Source organism: Neoarius graeffei, chromosome 11 (assembly GCF_027579695.1).
Source record: "Neoarius graeffei isolate fNeoGra1 chromosome 11, fNeoGra1.pri, whole genome shotgun sequence".
NCBI lineage: Eukaryota > Metazoa > Chordata > Actinopteri > Siluriformes > Ariidae > Neoarius > Neoarius graeffei.
In genome coordinates this window covers 15,669,564-15,684,248 of record NC_083579.1, presented here as the reverse complement: position 1 = coordinate 15,684,248, position 14,685 = coordinate 15,669,564, and the positions used below count along the sequence as shown (strand labels likewise).

At 41.0% G+C, this 14,685-nt stretch overlaps 1 protein-coding gene across 1 annotated transcript in view; it reads right to left on the bottom strand.

The window, feature by feature from the left end:
- Window positions 1–14,685, bottom strand: part of ush2a (Usher syndrome 2A (autosomal recessive, mild)) — a 500,620-nt gene that overhangs the window by 174,654 nt on the left and 311,281 nt on the right. The window contains exon 40 of the mRNA XM_060934842.1: window positions 9,025–9,656. Within this exon, the coding sequence (XP_060790825.1) occupies window positions 9,025–9,656 (632 nt within the window). The remainder of the gene's footprint in view (window positions 1–9,024; window positions 9,657–14,685) is intronic.

The window sequence follows — 14,685 nt, the reverse complement described above, 5'->3', positions numbered from 1 at the left end:
CTATTCACATGGTAATGGCATGATAATCCCTTTCAGTCTTTCGGTTTTGATTGGTTTCTCTTTCATGGTGAAATACCCACCGTAAACAGAATAAAATCTGTCAAACATAGTTTAGGCTACCTGTTTGGAGGTAAAACTTGCTGTGAGATGGCATGGCGATTTGAATCTCAGGAGGCGCTTCGGATGATTCAGAACAGTGATTCAATTTCAGCAGTTCATCGAATCTTCAGAACTGCGACACTGATGACGAATAGTGTCATTTTGAACTTTGGCTCGATCCAGCTGAAGATCAACTTGAGTAAGTGTAAATATTTCTTCAATTTCTTATGAGCATATCGGTTATTATGTGTGTGGTGTAGTGAATAATCTTTGCATGCTTCTTGAGGAAATAAAATGTGTACCGGCGCTTGTTTGCTCTTTTCTTCGTCTTTTTCTGGCACTAATGAGTTTGTCATGCTCTGATGTTGTTGTCAATTTCAACAAATCTAATCAGTATTTTCAGTCATATGTCTTTTTTATATTCAGCACAAGTTCAGCTACAATAATATCTATGTAGTCTGTATGTCATGATTGCACTTTTTAAAAAATAACAGATAAATGAAGATGTTGTAAAAAGCAGTTTTAGAACTGTGTTGGAATGTGTGAAAAAACATTACCTTACCCATTGTGACGAACCGTTTTGATCACTTGAGGTGATTCTGTTCAGTCTTAGGAATGGATCAAGCACAAAAACTTAAATCTGCTCCATTGATTTGGACAATTAACCGGCCATCAAAAAATTTATGTCCTATTGTTTTGGAATAAAGGGTTGGCAGTGGGAGGGGTATTCAATGAGAAGAGTAAAAAATTCCATTCCATTCAATGAGAAGAGTGAAAACCCCTCCCACTGCCCTCGTTTTGATCTCTATTGTGATCAAAACGGTTCGTCACAATAGGTAAGGTCATGTTTTTTCACACATTCCAACACGGTTCTAAAACTGCTCTTTACAACATCTTCATTTATCTGTGATTTTTTTAAAAAAGCTACAGTCATGACATACATACTCCATAGATATTATTGTAGCTGAACTTGTGCTGAATACAAAAAAGTCATGTGACTTTGAAAATATTGCTTAGATTTGTTGAATCAGAACATGCTAAAATCATTAGTGCCAGAAAATGCCTCAGACCCCGGAGGGTTAATCAAGCAAGAATGGGACAACATTTCTCTTTCAAAACTACAGCAATTGGTCTCCTGAGTTCCTAAACATTTCCAGTGTTGTTAAAAGTAGAGGTGATACAACACCTTGTAAACATGTACCTGTCCCAACGTTTTTGAAATGTGTTCCTCACATCAAATTCAAAATGAGCATGTATTTAAAACAAACAAACAAACAAACAAACAAAAAGAAAACAATAAAATTTCTCTGTTTCAACATTTGATATGTCATCTTTGTTCTATTTTCAATGAAATATAGAGTTTTCATGATTTGCAAAAGCGACACATTCTGTTTTTATTTAAGTTTTACACAACGTCCCAACTTTTCCTGGAATTGGCGTTGTATATTTGGAATAAACAGCAACCCGTGCACAGACTATTCAAAATTATTACCTTTCATAAGTGTACTCATGAGCAATGACCATCTCTGTAACACACTAAGCAAAAAAAGCTACCTGAAAACAAGCACAATGGCTTCCCACAATCCTCAGTCCTCTACATGATATTACGCTGTTTATAGAACAACAGCTTTTCCTCTCATTATTGGTTTGTACAGCTTGTAAGGATGCACACTGAGTTTCTACATGGTCATACAGTGCTTATGATCCTAGCATACTGTCTGCATGAAAATACTCGACAGTGAGTGATATTTCATAAATTTGGACATAAATCCAGGAGGAATGACATTGGATCCTTAAAATAATTAAATAATTAGGGTTTTTTTTTCAAGAAAAGAGAAGATACTCGAAAGACAATGGAGGCACCGAACAGCTCGACAGGAACAAATGCACTTCATATGCTAATGAAAACAACTGTTTTGTGCGCTTACATGTGTAAGAACTCTTATCCAGTTATATACGGAAATGGAGCGGTTTCCAAATTAATAAAATAATAATAGCATTAAAATAAACCTGGGGTTAAGGGAAATGAATTATTCACACAAGTTTATGCAAATTCATTTTGTTTGAAGTGGTAAGCATTTCTATTCAACATCCTTGACACTGAAAGACAGAATGAGAGAGAGAGAGAGAGAGAGAGAGAGAGAGAGAGAGAGAGAGAGAAATAGAATCTATCTGGACTGCGGTGATGTTCTTTGAATCCAGCTACATGGTTCTCTAGTGCATTGTGTTCACTGAGGGCTTTAGAAGGCTCTGAGAGTTTTGAATGTGGTATCTTCTAAACTGAATAAACACTTTTAACTAAGGGAAGGTAAAACAGAAGACAGTGATGCAAGAATATTAGAAAGTGTGCATTGACAGTCTTAACTGTTAGCTTCAAGTAATGTTATATGGCCAAAAGTATGTGGACACCTGACCATCACACCCATATGTCCTTGTTGAACGTCTCATTCCAGATTTATTCCCCTTCACTGTTAATGAGCTCCACTCTTCTGGGAAGGCTTTCCACTAGATTTTGTGGGGATTTGTGTTCATTCAGCTACAAGAGCATAAGGAGGCCTTGAGTTCTTCCACTCTATTCTTGGCAAATCATGTTCACTTTGTGTACAGGAGCATCGTCATGCTAGAACAGGTTTGGGCCCGTTAGTTCCAGTGAAGGGAAACTGTAATGTTACAGCATATAGAAGCATTCTATACAATTGTGTGCTTCCAAATTTGTGGCAAAAGTTCGGGGAAGAACCAGATATGGGTGATGATCAGGGGTGTGTAGACTTTTGTTCATATTGTGTATATGAAAAACACACAGGATAGTGGTTTTTGTTTTCTATAGGGGTTCTACATGAAATCTTTTCTGAAAGGAAAACCATCCATTCTTATCCTTGTAAATACAAACCCCATTTCCAGAAAAGTTGGGATATTTTCCAGAATGCAATAAAAACAAAAATCTGTGATTTGTTAATTCTTGTGATCCTTTGTTTAATTGACAAAAGTACAAAGAAAAGATTTTCAATAGTTTTACAGACCAACTTAATTGTATTTTGTAAATATAAATGAAGTTAGAATTTCATGCCTGCAACACACTCAAAAAAGTTGGGACAGAGGCATTATTATCATTGTATTACATCACCTTTCCTTTTAATAACACTTTTTAATCATACGGAATCTGAGGATTCTGTTTGTTGCAGTTTTGCAATTGGAATTTTTGTCCATTCTTGCTTGAGACAAGACTTCAGCTGCTCAACAGTCTGTGTTCTCTGATTCTCTTCTTAATGATGCCACATACAGTACATTCTCAAAAGGAGACATATCTGGACTGGCAGCAGGCCAGTCAAGCACCTGCACTCTGTGTCTATGAAGCCATGCTGTTGTAGTGCATGCAGAGGCCTGGCATTGTTCTGCTGAAATAAGCATAGATTTCCCGGGAAGAGACATCACCTTGATGAATATGTCTCCTTAAAATCCCAATATATGCCCCAATATATCAATGGTACCTTTACACACAGACAACTTGCCCATGCTGTGGGCACTGATGCTTTAAACTAGCAGTTATCAAACCCCTGATTAAAAAACCTGACCTTGATCCCTGTCAGCTGTCCAATTATCGGCCAATATCAAACCTCCCCTTTATCTCCAAGATCCTTGAAAAAGCTGTGGCACAGCAGTTATGCTCATATTTACATAGGAATAACATCCATGAAATGTATCAGTCAGGATTTAGGCCTAATCACAGCACAGAAACAGCTTTGGTTAAAGTAGTAAATGACCTACTGTTGGCGTCTGATCAGGGCTGTGTCTCGCTGCTTGTGTTGCTTGACCTTAGTGCAGCATTTGATACCATTGATCATTCCATTCTTCTGGATAGACTAGAAAATGTTGTGGGAGTTACGGGAACGGCCCTCTCCTGGCTCAGCTCTTATTTAACTGATCGTTATCAGTATGTTGATATAAATGGTGATATTTCTAGACATACTGAGGTAACGTTTGGTGTTCCACAAGGCTCTGTCTTGGGTCCACTGCTTTTTTCTCTATATATGTTACCTCTGGGTGATATTATTCGTAAACATTGTATTAGTTTCCACTGTTATGTTGATGACACACAGTTGTATGTTTCTGCAAAACCTGATGAGAGACACCAGCTTTATAGAATTGAGGAATGTGTAAAGGACATTAGACACTGGATGCTTATTAATTTCCTTCTGCTTAACTCTGACAAGACTGAAGTACTTGTACTAGGACCACATACAGCTAGAAGTAAATTTTCTGATTACACAGTGACTCTGGATGGCCTTTCTGTTTCTTCATGTGCAGCAGTAAAAGACCTCGGGTGATTATTGACCCCAGTCTTTCATTCGAAACTCACATTGATAACATTACCTGGATAGCTTTCTTTCATCTCAGAAATATTGCTAAGATAAGAAATTTAATGTCACTACATGACGCGGAAAAAATAGTTCATGCTTTCGTTACCTCCAGGTTGGATTATTATAATGCCTTACTGTCTGGATGTTCCAATAAGTGCATAAACAAGCTCCAGTTAGTTCAAAATGCAGCAGCAAGAGTCCTTACTAGAACTAGAAAATATGACCACATCATGCCTGTCTTATCCACACTGCATTGGCTCCCAATCAAATTTCGTATTGATTATAAAATACTACTATTGACCTTTAAAGCACTAAATGGTCTCGCACCACAGTACCTGAGTGAACTTCTGCTCCTCTATGACCCGCCACGCCTACTTAGATCAAAAGGTGCAGGCTATCTGCTGGTACCTCGTATAGTGAAGGCTACATCAGGGGGCAGAGCCTTTTCTTACAAAGCCCCACAGTTATGGAACAGCCTTCCAAGTAATGTTCGGGAATCAGACACAGTCTCAGTGTTTAAATCTAGGCTGAAAACATATCTGTTTAGTGAAGCCTTTTGTTAATGGTGTTTATGAGGTAAAGATGTAGATCTAGAGGGTCCTCAGACATAGAGTGTTTTGGTAAACTGGGATGTATGGATGCTGTCAGTCCCCACTCGCTTGCTCACTCGAGTTTGTTGACGGTGTAGTGGCTGGCTGCTTTATGTCCCGGGGCTCCCTCATGCCTGTGTTACCTTCTGGCTCTCCCCTTTTAGTTATGCTGTCATAGTCAGTTGCCGGAGTCCCTGCTTGTACTCAGTGCAATATGTATACTGTTCCTACTTATTCAGGTGACATTGGGCATACCTAACAACCTGTGTTTTCTTTCTCTCTCTCTCTCTCTCTCTCTCTCTCTCTCTCTCTCTCTCTCCCCCCCCTCCCCCCAAATCTGTCTCTCTGAGTTACATGGAGTCAACAGGAAATCTTTTGGTGGAGAGGGTGGAGACCTCGACTGGCTATTGTAGCCTGCAGGGAATTGGCCATCAGACATTCTGTCGCATGTCCCAGACCCGGTGAAATGTAACTGAATTGTCTTGGCCAGCCCTAAGGGTCCCATCTGCATCCCATCATTGCTGAAGAGTGTGCGCCCATCACCCAATCAAGCATCCAGCCAGAGCAGGTCATGATATTTTTTAACCATATTAACATGCCATTGTTGTGTATTATGCCTGATGTCAAGACTCTCATCTCTGCGAGCCTACCACACAGACTTAATACTTGTGTCATTTTTAGGGCATACCTAACAACCTGTGTGTTCTCTCCCTCCCCCCCAATCTGTCTGGTCCTGGGATCGAGATGCTGACCTCTTCTGCCCCTCGGACCTGCTTGATCCATCCTGGTGCCCTATGTCTGGTTGGAGTCTTATCACATCGCTCCTGTGGAGGATGGCCCCATGAGGACAGTTGAAAGTTACACCTGGAGGACGCTCTGGACTCTTACAGTAATGCTTTTATGGCTGAGGACTACAGTTGACTTGCTAACTTTAGGACTGCAGTTGTCATGAACAGTTTTGCACTCAAGTTTCCATCAATGAAGAGTTACAACATCAACGAAACTGTCTTCATGTTAAAACTGTTAATGTTATAGTCATGCTGTCTGTTGTTGCCCAAATGAGGATGGGTTCCCTTTTGAGTTTGGTTCCTCTTGAGGTTTCTTCCTCATGTTGTCTGAGGGAGTTTTTCCTTGCCACCGTCGCCACAGGCTTGCTCATTGGGGATAGATTAGGGATAAAATTAGCTCATGTTTTAAGTCGTTCAAATTCTGTAAAGCTGCTTTGCGACAATGTTTATTGTTAAAAGCGCTATACAAATAAACTTGACTTGACTTGATGCCACTCATACCATCACAGATGCTGTTTTTTGCACCCTTCTCTGCTAACAAACTGGATGGTCCTGTTCACCTTTGGCACTGTGAACTCAACGCCTGGTTTTCCCAAACAGAATTTGATGCCTGCAATACACTGAAAAAAGTTGGGACAGAGGCAAAATAAGACTGAAAAATTTATAGGATATTCAAGTAACACCATTTTAGAAGATTCCACAATAAGCAGGTTAATTGGTAACATGATTGGGTATAAAAGGAGCAGCACCAAAGGCTCAGTCTTTGCAAGTGAGGATGGGACATGGCTCATTCCTTTGTGCCAAAATCTGCGAGAGAACTGTGAGTCAATTCAAAAAGATCATTTCCCAATGCAAGATTTTAGGTCTTTCAAAATCTATAGTACATAATATTGTGAAAAGATTCAGGGAATTCAGAGACATCTCAGTGAGTAAATGGCAAGGTTGGAAACCACTGTTGAATGTGTATGACCTTCGAGCCCTCAGGCGGTACTGCCTGAGAAACCGTCATCCTAATGTGACAAATATAGCCACATGGGCTTGGGAGTACTTCAGAAAACTGTTGTCACTTAACACAGTCCACTGCTGCATCCAGAAATGCAACCTGAAACTGTATTATACAAGGAAGAAGCTCTCATCTCATCTCATTATCTCGAGCCGCTTTATCCTTCTACAGGGTCGCAGGCAAGCTGGAGCCTATCCCAGCTGACTATGGGCGAAAGGCGGGGTACACCCTGGACAAGTCGCCAGGTCATCACAGGGCTGACACATAGACACAGACAACCATTCACACTCACATTCACACCTACGGTCAATTTAGAGTCACCAGTTAACCTAACCTGCATGTCTTAGGACTGTGGGGGAAACCGGAGCACCCGGAGGAAACCCACGCGGACACGGGGAGAACATGCAAACTCCGCACAGAAAGGCCCTCGCCGGCCACGGGGCTCGAACCCGGACCTTCTTGCTGTGAGGCGACAGCGCTAACCACTACACCACCGTGCCGCCCACAATGAAGAAGTTGTTCATTAATTCTATGCAGAAATGCTGCTGATTTCTCTGAGCCTGAACTCATCTCAGATAGACTAAAAGACAGTGGAAGTGTGTGCTGTGGTCAGAGGAGTCCATGACCAGCTTGTTTTTGGGAAAACCAGATGTTCAGTTCTCAGTGCCAAAGGTGAACAGGACCATCCTGTTTATTATCAGAGAAGGGTGCAAAAACCAGCATCTGTGATGGTATGGGGGCATCAGTGCCCACGGCATGGGCGAATTGTCTGTGTGTGTACCATTGATATATTGGGGCATATATTGGGATTTTATCCATCCATCCATTATCCGTAACCACTTATCCTGTGCAGGGTCGTGGGCAAGCTGGAGCCTATCCAAGCTGACTATGGACGAGAGGTGGGGTACACCCTGGACAAGTCACCAGATCATTGCAGGGCTGACACATAGAGACAAACCACCATTCATACTCACATTCACACCTATGGTCAATTTAGAGCCACCAATTAGCCTAACCTGCATGTCTTTGGACTGTGGGGGAAACCACAGCACCCGGAGGAAACCCACGCAGACAAGGGGAGAACATGCAGACTCCACACAGAAAGGTCCCCGTCAGCTGCTGGGCTCGAACCCAGAACCTTCTTGCTGTGAGATGACAATGCTAACCACTACACCACCATGCCGATATATTGGGATTTTAGGGGGACATATTCATCAACGTGATGTCTCTTCTTGGGAAGTCTATGCTTATTTGAGCAGGACAATGCCAGGCCTCATTCCCCATGGACTACAACAACATGGCTGTGTAGATACAGAGTGTGTGTGCTTGACTGGCCTGCTGCCAGTCCAGATCTGTCTCCTTTTGAGAATGTATGTGGCATCATGAAGAAGAGAATCGGACAACATGGACTGCTGAGCAGCTGAAGTCTTGTCTCAAGCAAGAATGGACAAAATTTCCAACTGCAAAACTGCAACAAATAGTATCATCAGATCCCATATAATTAAAAAGTGTTATTAAAAGGAAAGGTAATGTAATACAATGGTAATACTGCCTTTGCCCCAACTTTTTTGAGTGTGTTGCAGGAATCAAATCCTAACTTCATTTATATTTGCAAAATACAATTAGGTTGGTCAGTAAAACTATTGAAAATCTTTTCTTTGTACTTTTGCCCACTTAAATAAAGGTTCGCGTTAATTAAAAAAATGACAGATTTTTGTTTTTATTGCATTTTGGAAAATATCTCAACTTTTCTGTAAATGGGGTTCGTAATTTCTTCAGACTGCATAAGAGTAAAATAGTACTTGATTCAATTATCTTTAATTAGGTCATGGTTAAATTTTCTAGCAGGACAATGATCTAAAACATAAAAAATAAATATGACGAGGGTTTTTATTTTATTAGAAGAAATTCGCTTCAAATAAATTATTGATTTCTCTCAGGATTTCAGTGTGCAATCAACTGCCAACCCACCCAAACAGCTCCCACCCACGTTTTTTAACCTACTATTGTTGGATCTTCATCCTGAACCAAATTAGTTGAACTGACTGACTCAGCTAAACATAGCTCATCTGCCAATGAAAGGTTAGAAGAGAATGTGGCTTGATGTTCCCAGAGTGATGTTGGGAGAAAATGGCTGAAAGTCTTTATAGTCTATCAGATCTACCTATGCACATTCAGAAGGTTACCTGGACAGACTGTGGGCTGAGCACCAGCACTTTGGGTGGCTGTATGCCTGCTGGACGTGAAGGTCGAGTTGTGACCTTTTCCCACTGACTGCTGTTTGAGCCTCCTTTCCTGCTTGTGGCAATGACCCGATATTCATAAGTGCTCCAGGGACTGAGAGACACTGAGCTGTCCAGATAAGTAAGAGTCTGGTTAGACATCATGCTGGCCACTGTGGAAATCTTCTGACTGCCATTAACAAGCCTTCGTTCCAATGTGTAGCCCTCCAATGGCCCATTGGGATGCAGAGGTGGAGCCCAGGTCACCAGCACAGAGGTGGGCGTGTCTGAGTAGAGCTGAGGGCTGGTCACACCCTCTGGAGGGGCTGCAAGTGTGTGGAGTGTGTGTGAATTAGTCGAGAGGGTGCAGCCCATCTCAGTGCACGCCTCCACCTGGATGAAATACTGCTGGTAGGGTGCCAAGCTGGAGAGGGTGAGGCTGGTCGTGTTGGCAAGCACAGTGGCGATGAGTTGGCTATTCTGGTAGATGTTGTAGTGGGTAAGTTTGCCATTAGGACGTGAGGGAGGAGACCAGGTAATGGTGGCATTTCTAGGGTGGATCTCATACAGCACTGGTGGGTCTACTGATTCAGGGCCTAAAGGACAGACAGAAGCAAGAGTCAAAATTCAGAGGTCTGGGTAAAGCTAAGATGATATTGGATCTTGAATAAGTGTCAATGAATGTCTGTGACCTTCAACAGAATCCTAATACATCACTAAGAGTTAAAGGTCCCATGCTGTGAAATTTTATTTTATTTTTTTAAATATGTCGATGTGACTTGGAAACATACTGGGACATTCAACCTTCCCAGTCTGTAATGGCCATGGAACAATAATATGTGGACAGAACAGGCCAATTAGAAAAAGTGTGTCATTTATATGTATAAACGTAACATATATGAATCAAGAAGACAGGAAGGGGCCATCTAATGATTCAGCAAATGGTTCCTTGGGGGAAAAAAATGAGGGGAGATGGGAGGAGGAAAGCGTAAGTGTGCTGTTCCAAGATGCACAATGGAAAACCAGAGTCTACATGGACTTCCAAAGGAATTTAATCCACAAAAAGTGCGGCTGAACTTTATTTTTGAGGAAGTCCCTGAAAATATCGTGGTTATTTTTGGACTCCTATTGCAAGATGTGTGCACTAAGAACTTACAACAGAGAACTCCTGTTACAGATCAGAAATAAACACCACGAGCTGACTTTCAGCCTTTCAGGAACAAGGCCGCCTCCGCACAGCTTGCTGGAAAGAGAACAGGACGCGCTACGGACCAGCGGTGCCACTCAAATGGGATTTACAGCCTGCTGTGCTTTAATTTTTACAGAAACATGGATAAGTGAGGAGATACTGGACTCAATTATTCTCTCTACAAACTCACACTGCAGTGATCAGATGTCTGAATTTGGTAAGAGCAGAGCAGGATGGTGGCTTCTGTAAAGTATTGAAAAAATGGAACTGGGCCAACTCACGTTCAAAATTTTCCCCCCAAAAAAATTTAAATAAATAAAAATCAATCAAGCGTTAAAAGCTGTACTGGAGATTGTAATAGACTGGAAGAGACAGTTAGCTGTAGCTAGTTTGCGTTAGCTTAACCAGTGTTAGGGATGTGATCAGAAATACAAGCTATGTAAATATTATATGTATATAGTTTCAGTTTCAGGAATATTTCTTTCATATGTATATAAGCATCTGGACGTCATCATAAAAACTGCAACATTAAGATTGTAGCAAAATGATCCCGTGGCAGTGATGTGTAGTTTGGTGAACAGTGAAAGCCTTTTTTTTCCCTTTCTTTTTGCTCTACCTCTGTGCTAAACACTCATTAAAGTAGATGGAATTTTAAAATTATATTAAAGGGGAATGCCAGACATGTTAAAAATTATCAATTTTATTTTATTGTTAAAAATTGTCCATTTTATTCCATTAGAGGCTTTTGTTAAGTTTTACAAGTTTTTATTGGAAAAATACTCCACCTTGGTTCTTTTTTCCTCTTGCTGTTTTAACATGGTATAAAAACCCTACAGGTTTTGATTTTTAGCCAATCAGAGCAAACATAACTTTAAATTTAAAAGCACCCCCCAAAAAATTAGCCTGTTTTATCCTGTGAGGTTTTTATACCATAATAAAATGGCTTCAAAAAAAGAACTAAGGCTTTTTTTTTAATAAGAAAAACTTACAAACTTTCCAAAAGCATCTCTTGGAATATTTAAATAATATTGGCTGCCATTGAGTGGTCTATCAGATATATTCCATTCAGCTAGCCTGATAGTGAACGAGTTGAAGATGAGTTCAATATAATGCTAGCTGAATGGACGATATCTGATATACCATGAAAAAGACAGCCAATATTCTTCTTCTTCTTCTCCTTAAACATACATGCTCTCTTTATATCAGCATTCTCGATGGCCAACACTAGCTTACCCGCGACTTGGTACTGTTAGCGCGGCAGCCCAGTTACCTTCTAGCTGGTGTAGCGTTCAGCAGTAGCATTAGCGAAGGCCAACACTAGCTTACCCGTGACTTGGTGCTGTTAGTGCGGCAGTCCAGTTACCTTCTAGTCGGTGTAGTGTTAGCAAAGGCCAATACTAGTGTAGTCAAGCCGTTTATTATTATTATTATTATTATTTATTTTTTTCCCTGTGTAATTTATTTAGCTACTTTTAAAATCAACATCGACAACTACACACAACAGAGCGACCAGGCAGGCAAGAGTCTCTCAAAATCTTCCGCTTTTAATGAAGCAAACCCCATGGCCATGTTTATTTACAAACAGTCACAGTCACTCGCTAACACAGAAGTTTTACATCTCCGAAGTGTCTCTTTTCCAGTTTTTCGATGTCCGTTAGTATGTTTCTCTCTTGTAAATATGCGTGAAGAATATCTAATGAAGTTTTGGTAGCCTTTCGGGTGTTCAGTGCGTCTTCAGTTTCAGTTTTCAATTTATTTATTTAGTGTTTAATTAAAGCATAGCTAATCCGAGGAGTAGCACTAGATTAGCTTCGTCCTCTCTCTTTCCCAGCGGACTAAGAAATGATTGTGCGCATGCGCAGCAGAAAAGTTCTGTCATTGGATCTTTGCATGAGCTCTGACATGTGACGTCATGTTGTCTTGGCAATGTGCAATATTGTAACAATATTGCATGCTCATTCTCCATTGCGGAGAGTGGTGTAATACATGGAGGATAAGTGATATGCTAACAATATTGCATGCTATCAATAAACCCACTAGAAGGGAATAGAATACTTGTTTTTATTCCATGGAAAAATGTCCTGTATGTATTATAATAATAATAATAATAATAATAATAATAATAATAATAATAATAATAATATTGGCTGGCATTGAGTGGTCTATCAGATATATTCCATTCAGCTAGCATGATACCGAACGAGTCGAAGATGAGTAGCTTAATGGAATATATATACCACGACAAAGAGCCAGCCAATACTATTATTATTATACATTATTATTATACAGCAAACCTGGCGGCCATGTTTTGTTTCCAAATTGTCACAGTCGCTTGCTAGCCTGGAAGTTTTACATCTCTGATGTGCCTCTTTTCCAGTTTTTCGACGTCCATTTGTATGTTTTTCTCTTATAAATATGTGTGAAGAATATCTAATGAAGTTCTGGTAGCCTTTCGGGTGTTCAGTGCGTCTTTCTCTTTCCCAGCGAATGCTTGTGCTCATGCGCAGCAGAAAGCTTTCCCATAGGATATTCGCATCAGCTCTGACGTGTGACGTCATGTTGTCTTAACAACCATGCAATGCTGTAACCCATATTCAACACTCATTGTGCATTGGGTAGAGTGACGTAATACACGCAGGATAAGCGATATGCTAACAATATTGCATGCTATAGAACCAAATGAATGAAACCCGCTAGAAGGGAATAGAACACGTTTTTATTCCATGGAAAAAGTGTCCTTTAAAACTTTACAAAAGCATCTCATGGAATAATATACAGTAGAACAATTCACAAGTGCATGGCACGGGAGCTTTAAGTGGAGCTTTTGGTCACTTAAACTCCGGTGACTGAAGGCTTCTGAGTGTCGCTTTCAGGAGCAAACTGCAGCCAGGACAGCAGCACACACTGCCAAGAAAACCTCTTGAATCTCTAGAGTTAGATTTCTTGGGTTTTTCATAACTACACAACCCCCCCTCCACACACACATAAATACTTTTATTTGAACCCACTATTAAAAATTAACATATACAGGATTCAAATATTATCAAGGTTTACATCAAGGGTATAAAAAGCATTGCCTACGCCACACTGCAAGGCTGCTTATTAAAGCTGATATCGAGCAGAACTTCGCCAATTGTTTAGATTTTACTCTGGAAAGCCCTGCCAGTCTTAACCCACTCACTGTTAATTTATGTACGTGCCCCAGACTACCAAATATCAGGACGATGAGTGTACAGGAATAGCCAAGGCTGGTAATAGCTGCAAGTAGGGACTGACATTTGGCCATTTTATCATAAAAGGCCATGTCCATATATGTATCAAAAACACATCCTACTTCAACTACTACTGCCTGCTTTCTATCCATGTCCTGAAGTACAATGTCAGGGGTGTTGGGGATATTGCCAAACACATCCTCAGTGCTGCCGAACCACTCCGCCATCAAGCGTGAATGTTTGTGCATACTTGGGAAGAGTGGCTCAACAGCACTGCCGATGAGGTCCACAATGCGATCATAACGTGCAGTATAGAGTGGTTTATACATGCTGCAACCATTTGCAACATGTGCGACTGACTCCAACTGCACGCCATGGTCAGCATGCATCAGGCAGTGTGGCTGATGATGTTCAGGATACCACAATGCCAGGTTGTATTTTGTTGGCAACACCTGCAGTCTAGCCTTAATAATAAAACAGAGAATGTCCTCCCCCACAGCAGCGTTCCTGTAAATGGAGTGTGAGACAGTATGGTCGGCAAAGTCAAGGACTGCCAACTTTCCCTGCATTCTCAATCCTGTCCAGTGCTGTTTTATTAATAGCTGCTTGCTGTTGAGGAGGGTTCTCCTTGCTGTTAAATTCTGTGATGTGTGTTGTAATCCATTGTAATAGATGGTGGCTTCCACAGATATGGACGGGTCTATGACTATTGTGTCAAACGACCCTGCTTGGGACAGTATGTTTTCCCTTGTCCATTTCAGCTTGACCTCCATTCTGTTGCACAGGTCATTCAGCTCTGGCCAGTCAGAACGGACCCCAAAGCCCGTGGCCCGCATGTTCAGTTTCCCATTACTTTTTTTCCTAAATCCCCGGAAGCTGTCTTCATTGGCTATGGCTAGGGGAACTTTTCTTTTCCTGAGGTCCAGCAGGAGAGAAGCTCTTGCTAGCTCTCTGACTACAGCATCGTCGTTATTTAACATGCTGAGGAGGTGTGCCAGCCTTGTTGCAGTATAGGTCCACTCAACATGTAGCACCCCAAGCCCCCCTTCTCTATGGGACAGATAAATGATATCCCGTGTGGTATGAGAGTTTAGTCCCAGCCATTTTCTGACAGCATTCACTGTTGTATTGTCTAGATCTTGAAGGACATTTTGGGGAATGTGGACATTGGCAAATAGATGGTGTATTTTTGTTAGGGCCACTTCTCTAATGGCCTCTATTTTC